A 13,365-nucleotide genomic window follows, 5' to 3' on the forward strand; every position below is an offset into this window, starting at 1 on the left:
GAGCTAACATAGGTAATGTGATTAGATGAGTTATAAGTACAAGAAACTTTCCAGGACATAGGATAAAAGACATGGGTTGGGGTGGGGTGTGGAGGAGAGGAAGAGTTTCGTGAAGGTTGTTTACACGACTCTGTCCTTGATCTATGCCTTGGAACAAAAATATTCATTTTCAAGAATATCAACTGTGAGAGTTTCTCTTTTGTGAACAATATTGTAAACCCCACCAAAGTACAGGCTTTCATCGGCTGCTACACCATAGCCTTGAGGGAAAAGTCAGAGGAAAAACAGCCTGCCTTGATATCATTTTCCAAACAGGCCAMCGAATCAATCATCTTTTATAATCTCCTCTAAGAGAGGATGACATCAGTGTTCCCTTCAAGACGTCTGTGTTGTTCTGTCACATCTGGTTCTGTCAAGCCTAATGCTGTGAGTGACCCTGAACTTCAGGACTTTCATGATAGTTCTTCATTTGTGCTTTTGATTACAATCTTTTGTTCCCAGAGAGTGACCCAGACAGTCAGACATTCACTGACGGTGACACTGAGGCGGGTGAAGTATGTTGACAGTGTGTCATGGTGGGTTGTTGTCATGCAACACTGCTGAAGTTTGGCATCAGTTTTAGGAGGGAAAGAGTTACCCAGTGACACGCACTCAAACAGATGTCATGACACACTTGTCATTTCACATTATTGACATTGGTTATTTCTAAAAACTCCACTTCGAAGGAAAACCTTTCACCTGTATGTCGAATCAGACGATGAAAAAATTGACACTCCAATGACTTTTGAATTCTTTTACAATGCTTATTTCTCCCTATCGCTACAAATGAAATTAGATGTTGAACATGCTATGAGGGCCGCCCTATACCCCAGGAGAGCAGAGAACAAGATATCTTTATTCTCTTTGAACTCAGATCTACCTTCCAAATGAGGGCGTTACATTGAGAATAAGGATGYCATTGACGGTGTCTAGACAGGAACCTTGCCTGCAGACGTGGCAACAAACCCATCGCCTATGAAATATCAAAGTACACAGCTGCACATAAAGCTTCGCCTCTGGAATCCAATTGATATTTGAAGGAATTAAATCTGTCCAGGATTCTTCAGTTTGTTTAGTTATTACGTGGAAGATGCCACAGAGTCAGGGTCAAGGTGTCTCGGTGGTGCGGATCAGGTGGTTTCCATTATCGAAGCCTGAGGTCACTATTGAGGTCTGAAGCTGTAAGACCGATGCAGTGACCTAACAAAGAAACAGAATGTAGCACCCTTTGATATTGTCACATGCCAGAATTTCATTTAACAATTGGCAACAGTCTTCTAGAAGGGACAATTCTTATTGTCCTTGCCTCTTTCAGTCGATTTGGAATACGCTCACCGACACAAAGGCACGCAACTATTAAAAGAAGGGAGAGAAGAAAGAGAAGATAGAAGAAAGAGGGTGTCATGAGAGAAAAAAAATGCATATGGATGTACTATCTAGTATGCTGTTAAACTTGGAGTGGTGTGCGCGTGGTAGGAGATTTAGGATTGATGATGATGATGGAAGCACGCAGAGTATTGGAACGAGGCACAGATCTGGGGAAAGGTACCAAAACATTTCTCCAACAGTAAGGTCCCCAAGAGCACAGTGGCCTCCATCATTCTTAAATGGAAGAAGTTTGGACACACCAAGACTCTTCCTAGAGCTGTCCGCCTGGTCAAAACTGAGCAATAGTGGGAGAAGGGGTGACCAAGAACCTGATAGTCACTCTGACAGAGCTCCAGAGTTCCTCTGTGGAGATGGGAGAACCTTCCAGAGGACAACCATCTCTGCAGCACTCCACCAATCAGGCCTTTATGGTAGTGGCCAGACAGAAGCCACTCCTCAGTAAAAGGCACATGACAGCCAGCTTGTAGTTTGCAAAAAGGCACCTAAAAGACTCTCAGAACATGAGAAACAAGAGTCTGATGAAACCAAGATTGAACTCTTTGGCCTGAATGCCGCAGTCACGTCTGAGGAAACCTGACACCATCCCTACGGTGAAGCATGGTGGTGGTAGCATCATGCTGTGGGGATGTTTTTCAGGGCAGGGACTGGGAGACTAGTCAGGATTTAGGGAAAGATGAACAGAGCCAAGTACTGAGAGATCCTGATGAAAACCTGCTCCAAGCGCTCAACCTCAGACTGGGACGAAAGTTCACCTTCCAACAGGACAGCAACCCTAAGCACACAGCCAAGACAATGCAGGAGTGGCTTCGGGACAAATCTCTGAATGTCCTTGAGGTGGCCAAGCCAGAGCCCAGACTTGAACCCAATCGAAAATCTCTGGAGAGACCTGAAAATGTAATCAATTTTAAGGCTGTAACATACCAAAATTTTGGAAAAGTCAAGGGGTCTGAATACTTTCCGAATGCACCATATAACCTAATTAATTAGAAAATCTAATTCAGGGTGTCTTTTGCATAATCCAGAAATTGGCTATTGTACTGTATGAAACCACTTTGGACTTTGGTGGCAACTGGCTGTCTGGCTCCCTCTAGTCGTGCGCCTGTGAAGAACTGGGTGGGCGGTGTCGTCGAATATTAAAAAGTCTAAACAAGTTGTCAATGAGGAGGAAGGAAATATAAAACCTCACCTTCCACGTCGCCAGGGTTGTCTTTGCCAGCTATCAACAGAAGGACGGGATGGCTTGCTTTGACAGCTGCCAGTGCCTCGGCGAAAGGGGACAAAGAAGCATCCTTTACAGCATTTTGAAAAACGACAACCAACCGAATCAGCATTCACAGGGCGGGCGAGGTTGGCGGTCCTCAACAGCAGGCTTGTTCGTGTGGATCTAAAGAGAAAGTGGTTCTCCGTTCTCCCCAGACAACGTGTAAAGCAGCGTCGGCAGGCCTTTTAAAAACGCTGAAGTTTGTTAAAAATGTACTTTGTTTTCGGGAACTTCCAGCGGAGGACCAGGTACAGCTCGTGCGCAACAGCTGGGCCCAGCTGCTCGTTTTGGGCATGGCGCAGGATTGATCGACTTCGAGACCATGGAGACGCCAGATTTCAGTATGTTACAGAACATACTAAACAGCGGACAAGGAAGACAGGAGACCGCGCACGGGCGCAGTGACCAAGGCGTTTCTCTCACTGATGTCCAAGGAATAAAAATGTTTTTGAATAAATGTTGGGGACTGGACATCAGCACCAAAGAATATGCATATTTAAAGGGAGCCATTCTCTTCAATCCAGGTTTGTTAAACAAATTGTTTATGGTGTATTTACTAGTTTCATTATTATTAGCAAGCCTATTATTATTATTATTATTAGTTTGTTTTTGTTATTATTTTTTATTATAATAATGATCATCATCATTATAATTATTATTACAGTATTATTATTATTGTTTTGATAATTATTATCATTATTATTAGTAGCCTATTATTATTATATTATGAATGGGCTATTAATAACTAAGAGACTGATTTTTGACTCGTTTGAGTTCACCTTAATAGTTTCTGATTGAACTTCCATTGTATTCCCTCCTTAGACATTGCAGAGCTCCGGTGTCAAAGCTACATTCAGCACTGCAGAGCGAAGCGCATCAAGCCCTTAATGAATATGTGAAAGCCACTCACCGAAGAGACTCTACAAGGTTCACTAAACTATTCATCGCGCTCTCCATGCTACGTCCATCAATGCAAACGTCGTTGCTGGACTTTTCTTCAAACCTGTCATCGGCACGGTCAGCATGATGAACTTCTCCTCGAGATGTTTTACGGAAAATAGACTGAATAAACTGTTTAAAGACTGAATATAGACAGGGCTGTGGACTGGAGGCTGAACAGAATAACAACAGGCAGGTGTATACTGTAGGGTTGCTATCCAATGTATTTATTTTGCTATAACGACATCCTATTTTGTAAAATAAAAGTGTTTGCTGAACTTTGCATGTGGTTATTTCAGTTTATCAACCTATATCATTTTTTTTAAATGATAACCTACAGTTATGTCTAATAACAAACCCATAATATATTCAATCTTATTTCATTGCAATAACATTACCTGGATAATGCTGACATAGCTGCATAATACATTCAATATTATTTGATTGCAATACATTACCTGGATAATGCTGACATAGCTGCATAATACATTCAATATTATTTGATTGCAATACATTACCTGGATAATGCTGACATAGCTGCATAATACATTCAATATATTTGATTGCAATACATTACCTGGATAATGCTGACATAGCTGCATAATACATTCAATATTATTTGATTGCAATTGTAACGGTATAGCTTCCGTCCCTCTCCTTGCCCCGAACCAGGGACCCTCTGCACACATCTACAACTGCCTCCCACCAAGCATCGTTACCATCTCGCTCCACAAAAGCCGCGGCCCTTGCGGAGTAAGGGGAACAACTACTTCTAGGTCTAAGACCGAGTGACGTCACCGATTGAAACGCTATTAGCGCGCATTCCGCTAACTAGCTAGCCATTTCACATGGTTACACAATACATGACCTGGATAATGCTGACAGGGATAATGCATTACTGTGTTTCACCTCAAGAGGGCAATGCTCACCCACAAACCTAAGAGAGAATTTGAGGCAGTCTAGAGAAAGACATATCCATTCATGCAGACATTGACAACTACATCAATCCCAAGGCTTTCAGCTCTCCCATAGGTCCTGAACTGTCTAGGTTGTAAAAATGCTTTATGAGGTACTGTGAATATGTTAAAAACAGAAGTAGTGCTACAGTGTTTCTAATAATATGCATTCATTCAACACGCCTCCAGACACCAATGACATAGCATCTCATGTCAGGGCAGGTCATTGGACTGGGTCGGTCCCTGCTGTACCATCTAGTGAGGGTGAGGTGGGTCAAAACACGTGTCTGGTGCCAACCAGTGTCAGGATAAGACCAGGCTGTTAGGATACCCACACCCACATGCCACACACATCAATGGAACGAAGAGGCACATGGCAGGTGGCTGTGGGGATCAGAAGTGGCATGGACCCGGGGTGAGGCGTGTGGGCTTCCAGTCATGCAGTAAGGAAAGGGGACGGCTGCCAGGGCTGACAGGTGTTGCTGTGAAGACACGCTGGGCGGAGGCCGTGGGAGGAGGCAGCAGGCAGTGGCGGTGAGGCCTGATGATAAATGTGATCAATGTGGGCTAAGTTCATTATAGGAGGGGGAAAGGAAGATGAGAAAGAGTGGGAAGAGGAGGAGAAGGAAGAGGAGGAAGTAGAGACGTCACTCTTACAATAAATACACTCTTACAATACTTAACATACACAGTTGAAAAAAGTCCTGAAAAAGTTTCATTGCTTAGCGTATGGATGTTGAAAATGCAATATTTCAGAACATATCCACAAACAACGACAGAGAGGTCCCCTATGAGTAAAGATGTTCCCATGGAAATACTAGGGTTAGGGTTAGGGTTGAGGTTAGGGTTGTGGTTGAGGCTAGGGTTAGGGTTTAAACTGGATGTCAACATGAAGCTAGGTTAGGGTTGTGGTAGCTAGGGTTAGGGTTTAAACTGGATGTCAACAGAAGGTTAGGGTTAAGGTTAGGGTTAGGGTTTAAACTAGGATGTCAACATGAAGTAGCTGGGTAGGGGTGTGAGGGTTAGGGTTTAAACTGGATGGTCAACATGAAGTGGGTTAGGTTAGGTTAGTAGGGTTTAAACTGGGATGTCAACACGAAGCTAGGGTTAGGGTTGTGGTGAGGGTTTAGGTTGAAACTAGGGTGTCAGACATGAAGCTAGGGTTAGGTGTGTGGTTAGGGTTAGGGTTTAAACTAGGATTTCAACATGAAGCGAGGGTTAGGGTTGTGGTTGAGGGTTATGGTTGAACTGCGATGTGGACATGAAGCGAGGGCGGGGCAACTTTGATGGGGGGGGAGCCAAAAAATCTTTGAACTGCATACCCACATCCATACATTACCATCCATTTCGCCATTGGGTGTTCAGAAAATGTTGCAGTTCTAAAGCAGGTTTGCCACAATTCTATTTATTTTTGCACGGGCGGAGAGAAATGTTTGCAGTTTTTATTATGATATCTGAGTGAGACTGACTAACAAAAGAAATGGTGACCCCTCGGACGGTAATTCGACCATGGCCGCTAAACTAACTAAAATGTTAGCTGACATGGGGTAATTGACTGAATATCAGAGACTGACATAACAAAGAGAAATCTCCTGATGCACAACCAACATTGTGAAATTGCACCTTGTGTTTTCTACTATTCTAACTCTCAACAGTAAGTTGAGAACCCGAGAATGAATCCGGGAGTTGCCGTTATTTCTACACAACCCATCTGACCTCCAGTTCTGAACCAGCTCTGAACCCAAACTCAGAACCCAACCAGAACCCAACTTCAGAACCAACTCAGAACCCTGCTCAGATCCAGCTCTTAACCCACTCTGAACCCAGCCTCACTGAACCCAGCTCACTGAATCCAGCTCTGAACCAGCTCTGAACCCAGCTCTGACCAGCTCTGAATTCCAGCTCTGAACACCAGCTCTGAACCCAGCTCTGAACCCAACTCTGAATCCAGCTCTGAACCACTCTGAACCCAACTCTGAATCCAGCTCTGAATCCATCTCTGAACCCAGCTCTGAAACCAAGCTCTGACCCGCTCAGAACCCAGCTCTGAATCCAACTCTGAACCCATCTCTGAACCCAACTCTGAATCCATCTCTGAACCCAGCTCTGAACCCAACTCTGAACCCAGCTCTGAACCCATGCTCTGAACCCAACTCTGAACCCAGCTCTGAACCCAACTCTGAACCCTGCTCAGAACCCAGCTCTGAATCCAACTCTGAATCCATCTCTGAACCCAACTCTGAATCCAACTCTGAATCCATCTCTGAACCCAACTCTGAATCCACTCTGAACCACTTGAACCCAACTCAAACCCAGCTCTGAACCCAACTCTGAACCACTCTGAACCCAACTCTGAACCAGTCTGAACCAGCTCTGAACCCAACTCTGAATCCATCTCTGAACCCAAGCTTTGAACCCAACTCTGAACCCAACTCTGAACCAACTCTGAATCCAGCTCTGAACCCAAAACTCTACCCAACTCTGAATCCAACTCTGAATCCAGCTCTGAACCAGCTCTGAACCCAACTCAGAACCCAGCTCTGAACCCACTCTAAACCCAGCTCTGAACCCAACTCTAACCCAACTCTGAACCCAACTCGAACCCAACTCTAACCCAACTCTGAATCCACTCTGAACCCAACTCTTGAACCCAACTCTGAACCCAGCTCTGAACCCAGCTCTGAATCCATCCAGCAGAGCTCTACATGCTCAGAACCACCTATGGTGCACTTTGACATCTCAGTCCCCCAAAGAGATACATATCTCACTCTGTCAATCATCCTAGCGCTGTAGTTTAAGTCAGTGTTTGACACATGGCATCCCTAAGTGATCCCATCCCATTTCAAATGAGGCAGGAGATCATGATGGATTGATCCCAAGGTGCCAGGCTGTCAGTACAGCAGGCCTCTTCCAGGCATCACAGACCTTCTTCTCTGTCTCTACAGCGCACGGCTTCTCTCTGCATGCCTTCTCTAATTATCTGCTCCCTAAGTTCAGTTCCCCATAGACTTCTCATGTCCTCTTCACTTTCTCCTAATGTGACAACCTAAACCGTGGTATCAGCTCTGCCCTAGTTACCGTATAATACCCCTGTCTCTCCCATCGCTGTGTCTTGTCATAGAGAACATAATGAGAAGAAGAGATCACATTTTCCCTTGCTGTGCCTCGTCAGTTGGTGTCAGAGGTGGGATGTGGGTCCTTTTCTGTGCGACGCCCAGTGAAACAGCATCACTGATGTTAATGCTAAATGGCAACTATGAACTACACCGGGAAAGAGCAAGAGCAGCGATACTATGCTACTGTTGGGAAGAACAACTCAAATGGCTTTGAATCTGTTTAATGAATATGAGAGAGATTCATCCAGTAAACCTCCGTCTGTAGGAATGGATCATGAATAATACATTAGCAACATTTCAACCCTAAACGCAGCATCTGCTAAGCTAATTGATTTCCTCATTGGATGATCTATCRGAGAGAAGATAGATATAAAACCATGCTGTTTATTGCTTCTTTTGGAATAGCACAGAGATAATATAGCCAATAACTCAGACAATTGGTGCAGGAGTGYCAACATTGCTGTTATTTAATAGAGACCCGACTTGTGTATTACCTGTGTAGGAGTGGCACATTTCCTTACATTGTGTATAAGGAGGTGCTACAGGCTTAACCCACTGGTTCGTTGATCCAATAATTGCATTGTTGCCTGATCATGTATATTCCTCTCAAATGTTTCCTAATTCGTTTTAAGCTCTTTCTTTCATATTTCCTCCCCCTTTGGAGAGGCTCCCCATCGCACCGGGCAGTGCCTCCTTCCCTCCCTCCCTCCCCCTGAAAGTTGCATGAAACAGGATCATCTCAGGGTGTGAATTATAAACAGGCACAGTGACTAATACAGTCATTCACCCTGGCAGAGGTCTGCTGCCGCTTTGTTCTGACAGTTAAATACACGCACCTCTATTCAGCCAGGATTCCGCTGCTTTACGCTTCATTTCATTTATGTCATCAAGCTGGTGCCCAACTGTTTTCCGTTCCCGTCCTCCGGCCCCAGGTGTACTGAGACTTCTCTCGTTGGGAATGAAGTTGGGCTGAGGAGGAGGAGAGGGTGTGTAGGATTGCTGGTGTAGGATTTATGCTAATAGAGGGGGCGTGTGTGTGTGTGTGTGTTACGTTGAGGGGAAGTTCGAACAAACCACTTCATCAGTCATCTCTACAGAGGATGAGTGGCATGAGACGCCCCTTGGTTTATTTCCCAGCGTTGTTTCTGTACCAACTGTACCTCACTGCCTCTTTCTCTCTCTTCCCCCTCCCTCCCTCCCTACACAACCTCTCTGCTTTCTTTCCAATTAAGCTCTTAATTGCCAAAGATGATAAAAGTTAATTATTACTCTGCGGCTAGTAAAAACACAGCTGTCACAGCCCTCCATGTGCCGCTGCAGTGGTCTGTGTGTGTGGCTGACTGTAAGCTGCTGCTGCTGCTGTGCGATGTCACCATCTGAGGGGGACAAGGGAGGGAGCTGGGGAGAGCTGTCTTTCAGCCCGATGGAGGCCATCGGTGTAATGAGTTCATAGCCAGGGAGGGCAGCAGCTACTTAAAAAAAGAATATACCTTTTTTTCACTCTCACAGCGGCAGCCATTTTGCCTTGGCAACCACACTCACAACCATGCTCACAACCCACCTCAAACCACGCTTACACCCACACTCACACCACACTCACAACCCACGCTCACAACCCAGCTCACAACCCACACTCACAACCCACGCTCACAACCCACACTCAAACCCACTCACAACCTCACCTCACAACCCACGCTACACCCACACTCACACCACGCTCACAACCCACACTCAACACCCCACGCTCACAACCCACACTTACAACCCGCCCCTCAACCCCACTCACAACCACGCTCCAACACCCATGCTCACAACCTACACTCACAACCCACACTCACAACCCCACTCACAACCCACACTCACAACTCATGCTCAAGCTTTCAGTGTGCTCAAATTACTAAGGCTTGGGGTTTATTAAAATACATTTGTTTACAACTAGAAAAGTTGCCTTGGTGACAGTTCAGTGGAGGCTGATGGGAGGACGGCTCATATTGACGTCTGGAATGGAGTCAATGGAATGGTATTAGACATATCAGACACGTGGTTGATTCCATTCCATTGACTCCATTCCAGCCATTATTGTCCCCTTCAGCAGCCTCCACTGTTACAGTGGTGCAGACAGAGTGCAGACAATAATGTAATCCATCTGGATTTAGGTTTGCCCCTAAAAACTATCGATCAGAGTGACCTCATTCACTGTAATAGTCCATGCACCGTTGTTCAGGGGCCGGGCTAGAGAGGGGCCCAGAGATATCTACAAGTAGGGTACATGTGACAGATCTATTCGTCACGTTGCTCATGTGTCTTGGCCAAATCCAGGTGTTTTGTTTTATGCAGAGAAGAGTTGTGGTTTTTGGGCTGACTGGGTGAACTGACTATAAACATAATGTAGGCTACAATTCCAGCCATGACCAACAGATGACAGTGTTTTCACAAAGAATGTCTACGTTCCTGATCTGGCTCTTCTTTTTCTCTAGCTACAGTACACCTGCCATTTTGAATCAACACACACACCAGTGGCGGTCAGTGACATTTATGACGAGGGAGCACCATTTCTTTTGTTCATGAGCATGGCCTTATTTCTATTACAGCGTATTGCATGACTGTCATTCATGTTCCATTCACCCAGTTCAATGTAACATTGATAGGTTTAGGCTACTACATGATACTCCACATTTTCCCTGTACCCATCATGAGGTTGCTACAAACCTAGCCTATGAATGAAAGTTTACAACGTAGGTGCAGCACAGGTCGAGAGAATAAATGGAGATGACAGACAGTGACACATTCAATACCACCTTGCACACTCTTGCCTGTCATCTAAGCTAATCTAGGGTGTAATCATTCGTCCAACAGTTGCAAAGGAGAGTTTCAATTGGATAAATTCAGGTATTTTTATCCCTGTTTCGTTTGCCTTTGTTTAAGAACACATTTTTCAACAGAATCAGAGGAATGAATACACCCCTGATCATAGCAGCCAGCCACGTTGTATTCCTTCTAGCCGCTATGCGCTCTCCTCCTCTCACCTTTTCTTTGTTTGTGGATTCAATGCACAACACATCAGCTGTATGTGACCAGGTGAAAAAACCTTTCCAAGCCAAACCATATCATAACCTCTACCACACAGCTACATGTTGTCACCTTATTAGCTAAAGTAACGTCATAGTAACGTAGCTAATAGAAATAATGTGTTAGTAAACCCACTACAATCATGCAGTAAGCAGTTACACCAGCGGGCTCCGGTGGCAATAAATTAATAAAAGCAAAGCTGTATCTTCTCCTGAGATGTGTCTGTTACTGGAACTCTGTGAAGCATTTATTTGGGACACATTTTCTGAGGCTGGTAACTCTAATGAACTTATCCTCTGCAGCAGAGGTAACTCTGGYTCTTCCTTTCCTSTYGCGGTCCTCATGAGAGTCAGTTTCATCATAGCGCTTGATGGTTTTTGCGYCTGCACTTGAAGTTCTTGAAATMTTCCAGATTGACTGACTTTTCTAACAAAAGAGAAGAAAATCATATCAAAAGTAATGTGAGCGTTGCATTGTGAAATACATTTACTCTATATGAACATGCATTGCAATGTGAAACATGTACACTACATGACCAAAAGTATGTGGACGCCTGCTCGTCGAACATCTCATTCCAAAATCATGGGCATTAATATGGAATTGGTCCCCCCTTTGCTGCTATAACAGCCTCAACTCTTCTGGGAAGGCTTAACACTAGATGTTGGAACATTGCTGCGGGGACTTCCAGTCAGTCACAAGAGCATTAGTGAAGTCGGGCACTGATGTTGGGCGATTAGGCCTGGCTCGCAGCCGTCGTTCCAATTCATTCAGGGCTCTGTGCAGGCCAGTCAAGTTCTTCCACACTGATCTCGACAAACCATTTCTGTATGGACCTCACTTTGTGCACAGGGGCATWGTCAGGTTGAATCAGGAAAGGGCCTTCCCCAAACTGTTGCCATTAAGTTGGAAGCATAGAATTGTGTAGAATGTCATTGTACGCTGTAGCGTTAAGATTTTCCTTCACTGGAACTAAGGGGCCTAGCCCGAACCATGAAAAACAGTACCAGACCATTATTCCTCCTCCAACAAACTTTACAGTTGACACTATGCATTCGGGCAGGTAGCATTCTCCTGGCAAACCCAGATTTGTCCGTCGGACTGCCAGAMGTTGAAGCATGTTTCATCACTCCAGAGAACACTTGTCCACTGCTCCAGAGGCCAATGGCGGCGAGCTTTACACCACTCCAGCCGACGCTTGGCATNTTCAATGTAACATTGATAGGTTTAGGCTACTACATGATACTCACATTTTCCCTGTACCCATCATGAGGTTGCTACAACCTAGCCTATGAATGAAAGTTTACAACGTAGGTGCACACAGGTCGAGAGAATAAATGGAGATGACAGACAGTGACACATTCAATACCYCCTTGCACACTCTTGCCTGCATCTAGCTAATCTAGGYTGTAATCATTCGTCCAACAGTTGCAAAGGAGAGTTTCAATTSGATAAATTCAGGTATTTTTATCCCTGTTTCGTTTGCCTTTGTTTAAGAAACATTTTTCAACAGAATCAGAGGAATGAATACACCCCTGATCATAGCAGCCAGCCACGTTGTATTCCTTCTAGCCGCTATGCGCTCTCCTCCTCTCACATTTCACTTTGTTTGTGGATTTCAATGCACAACACATCAGCTGAATGTGACCAGGTGAAAAAACTTTCCAAGCCAAACCATATCATAACCTGCTACACACAGCCTACATGTTGTCACCTTATTAGCTAAAGTAACGTCATAGTTAACATAGCTAATATAACTACTGTGTTAGTAAACCCATGACAATTATGCAGTAACGTCACAGTGTACAGTCAGTAAGCAGTTACACCAGCGGGCTCCGGTGGCAATAAATTAATAAAACCAAAAGCTGTATCTTCTCCTGAGATGTGTCTGTTACTGGAACTCTGTGAAGCATTTATTTGGGACACATTTTCTGAGGCTGGTAACTCTAATGAACTTATCCTCTGCAGCAGAGGTAACTCTGGGCTGAAAGTAACGTCATAGGTCACATAGTGCTACTATTTAATTATATCTATGCTGGGTTGGGTATCCGCTAAGAGGACCGATGGAACGTTGATGCAATGGGTAACTAGCAGTGTGTTACTATGTCAGCTAAGCAGTTACATCTCTCTGTGTTTCTGCATAGCGGGCGTCTCGGTGGGCTTAATGGTAATTTGGGTCTACTAGTAAAGAACCTGAGCTAATTCAAGAGCTGGCCAGTGTGTAGAAGTGGTTACGTCCTGCAGATGCTTGTCCTGTTAGCTGAGGGGAAGCATCCTCTGTTGAGATGCAATCTTATTGGGACATCATTTCTTTCCTGTAGGGGCGCGTGGGTAACTTCTAATGAACTATATCCTCTGGCAAGCCAAGAGGTAACTCGTCTTCCTTTCTGCTGCGGTCCTCAGTGTAGAGGTCAGTTCATCATAGCGCTATGATGGTTTTTGCGACTGCACTTGAAGTCTTGTTAAAATTGTTCCAGATTGACTATGACTGTTCTAAAAAAAGAGAAGAAAATCATAATCAAAAGTAATCGTGAGCACGCGCTTCCATTTGAGTGAAATACATCTTACTCTCTCCTACCTTATACGATCGAACAGGCAT

At 44.7% G+C, this 13,365-nt stretch overlaps 1 protein-coding gene across 1 annotated transcript; it reads left to right on the plus strand.

Annotated features, from left to right (window-relative positions):
• The first annotated feature begins 2,581 nt into the window (after positions 1-2,581).
• LOC112075440 (nuclear receptor subfamily 0 group B member 1-like) lies at positions 2,582-3,906 on the plus strand. The gene is given in 7 exon segments (XM_024142441.2): positions 2,582-2,767; positions 2,769-2,992; positions 2,995-3,213; positions 3,512-3,544; positions 3,547-3,651; positions 3,654-3,710; positions 3,713-3,906. Coding segments are annotated over 7 exon segments (780 nt in total). The 5' UTR covers positions 2,582-2,663; the 3' UTR covers positions 3,751-3,906.
• Positions 3,907-13,365: the final 9,459 nt, after the last annotated feature.

The sequence above is a fragment of the Salvelinus sp. IW2-2015 genome, unplaced genomic scaffold (genome assembly GCF_002910315.2).
Source record: "Salvelinus sp. IW2-2015 unplaced genomic scaffold, ASM291031v2 Un_scaffold3156, whole genome shotgun sequence".
NCBI classification, from domain to species: domain Eukaryota; kingdom Metazoa; phylum Chordata; class Actinopteri; order Salmoniformes; family Salmonidae; genus Salvelinus; species Salvelinus sp. IW2-2015.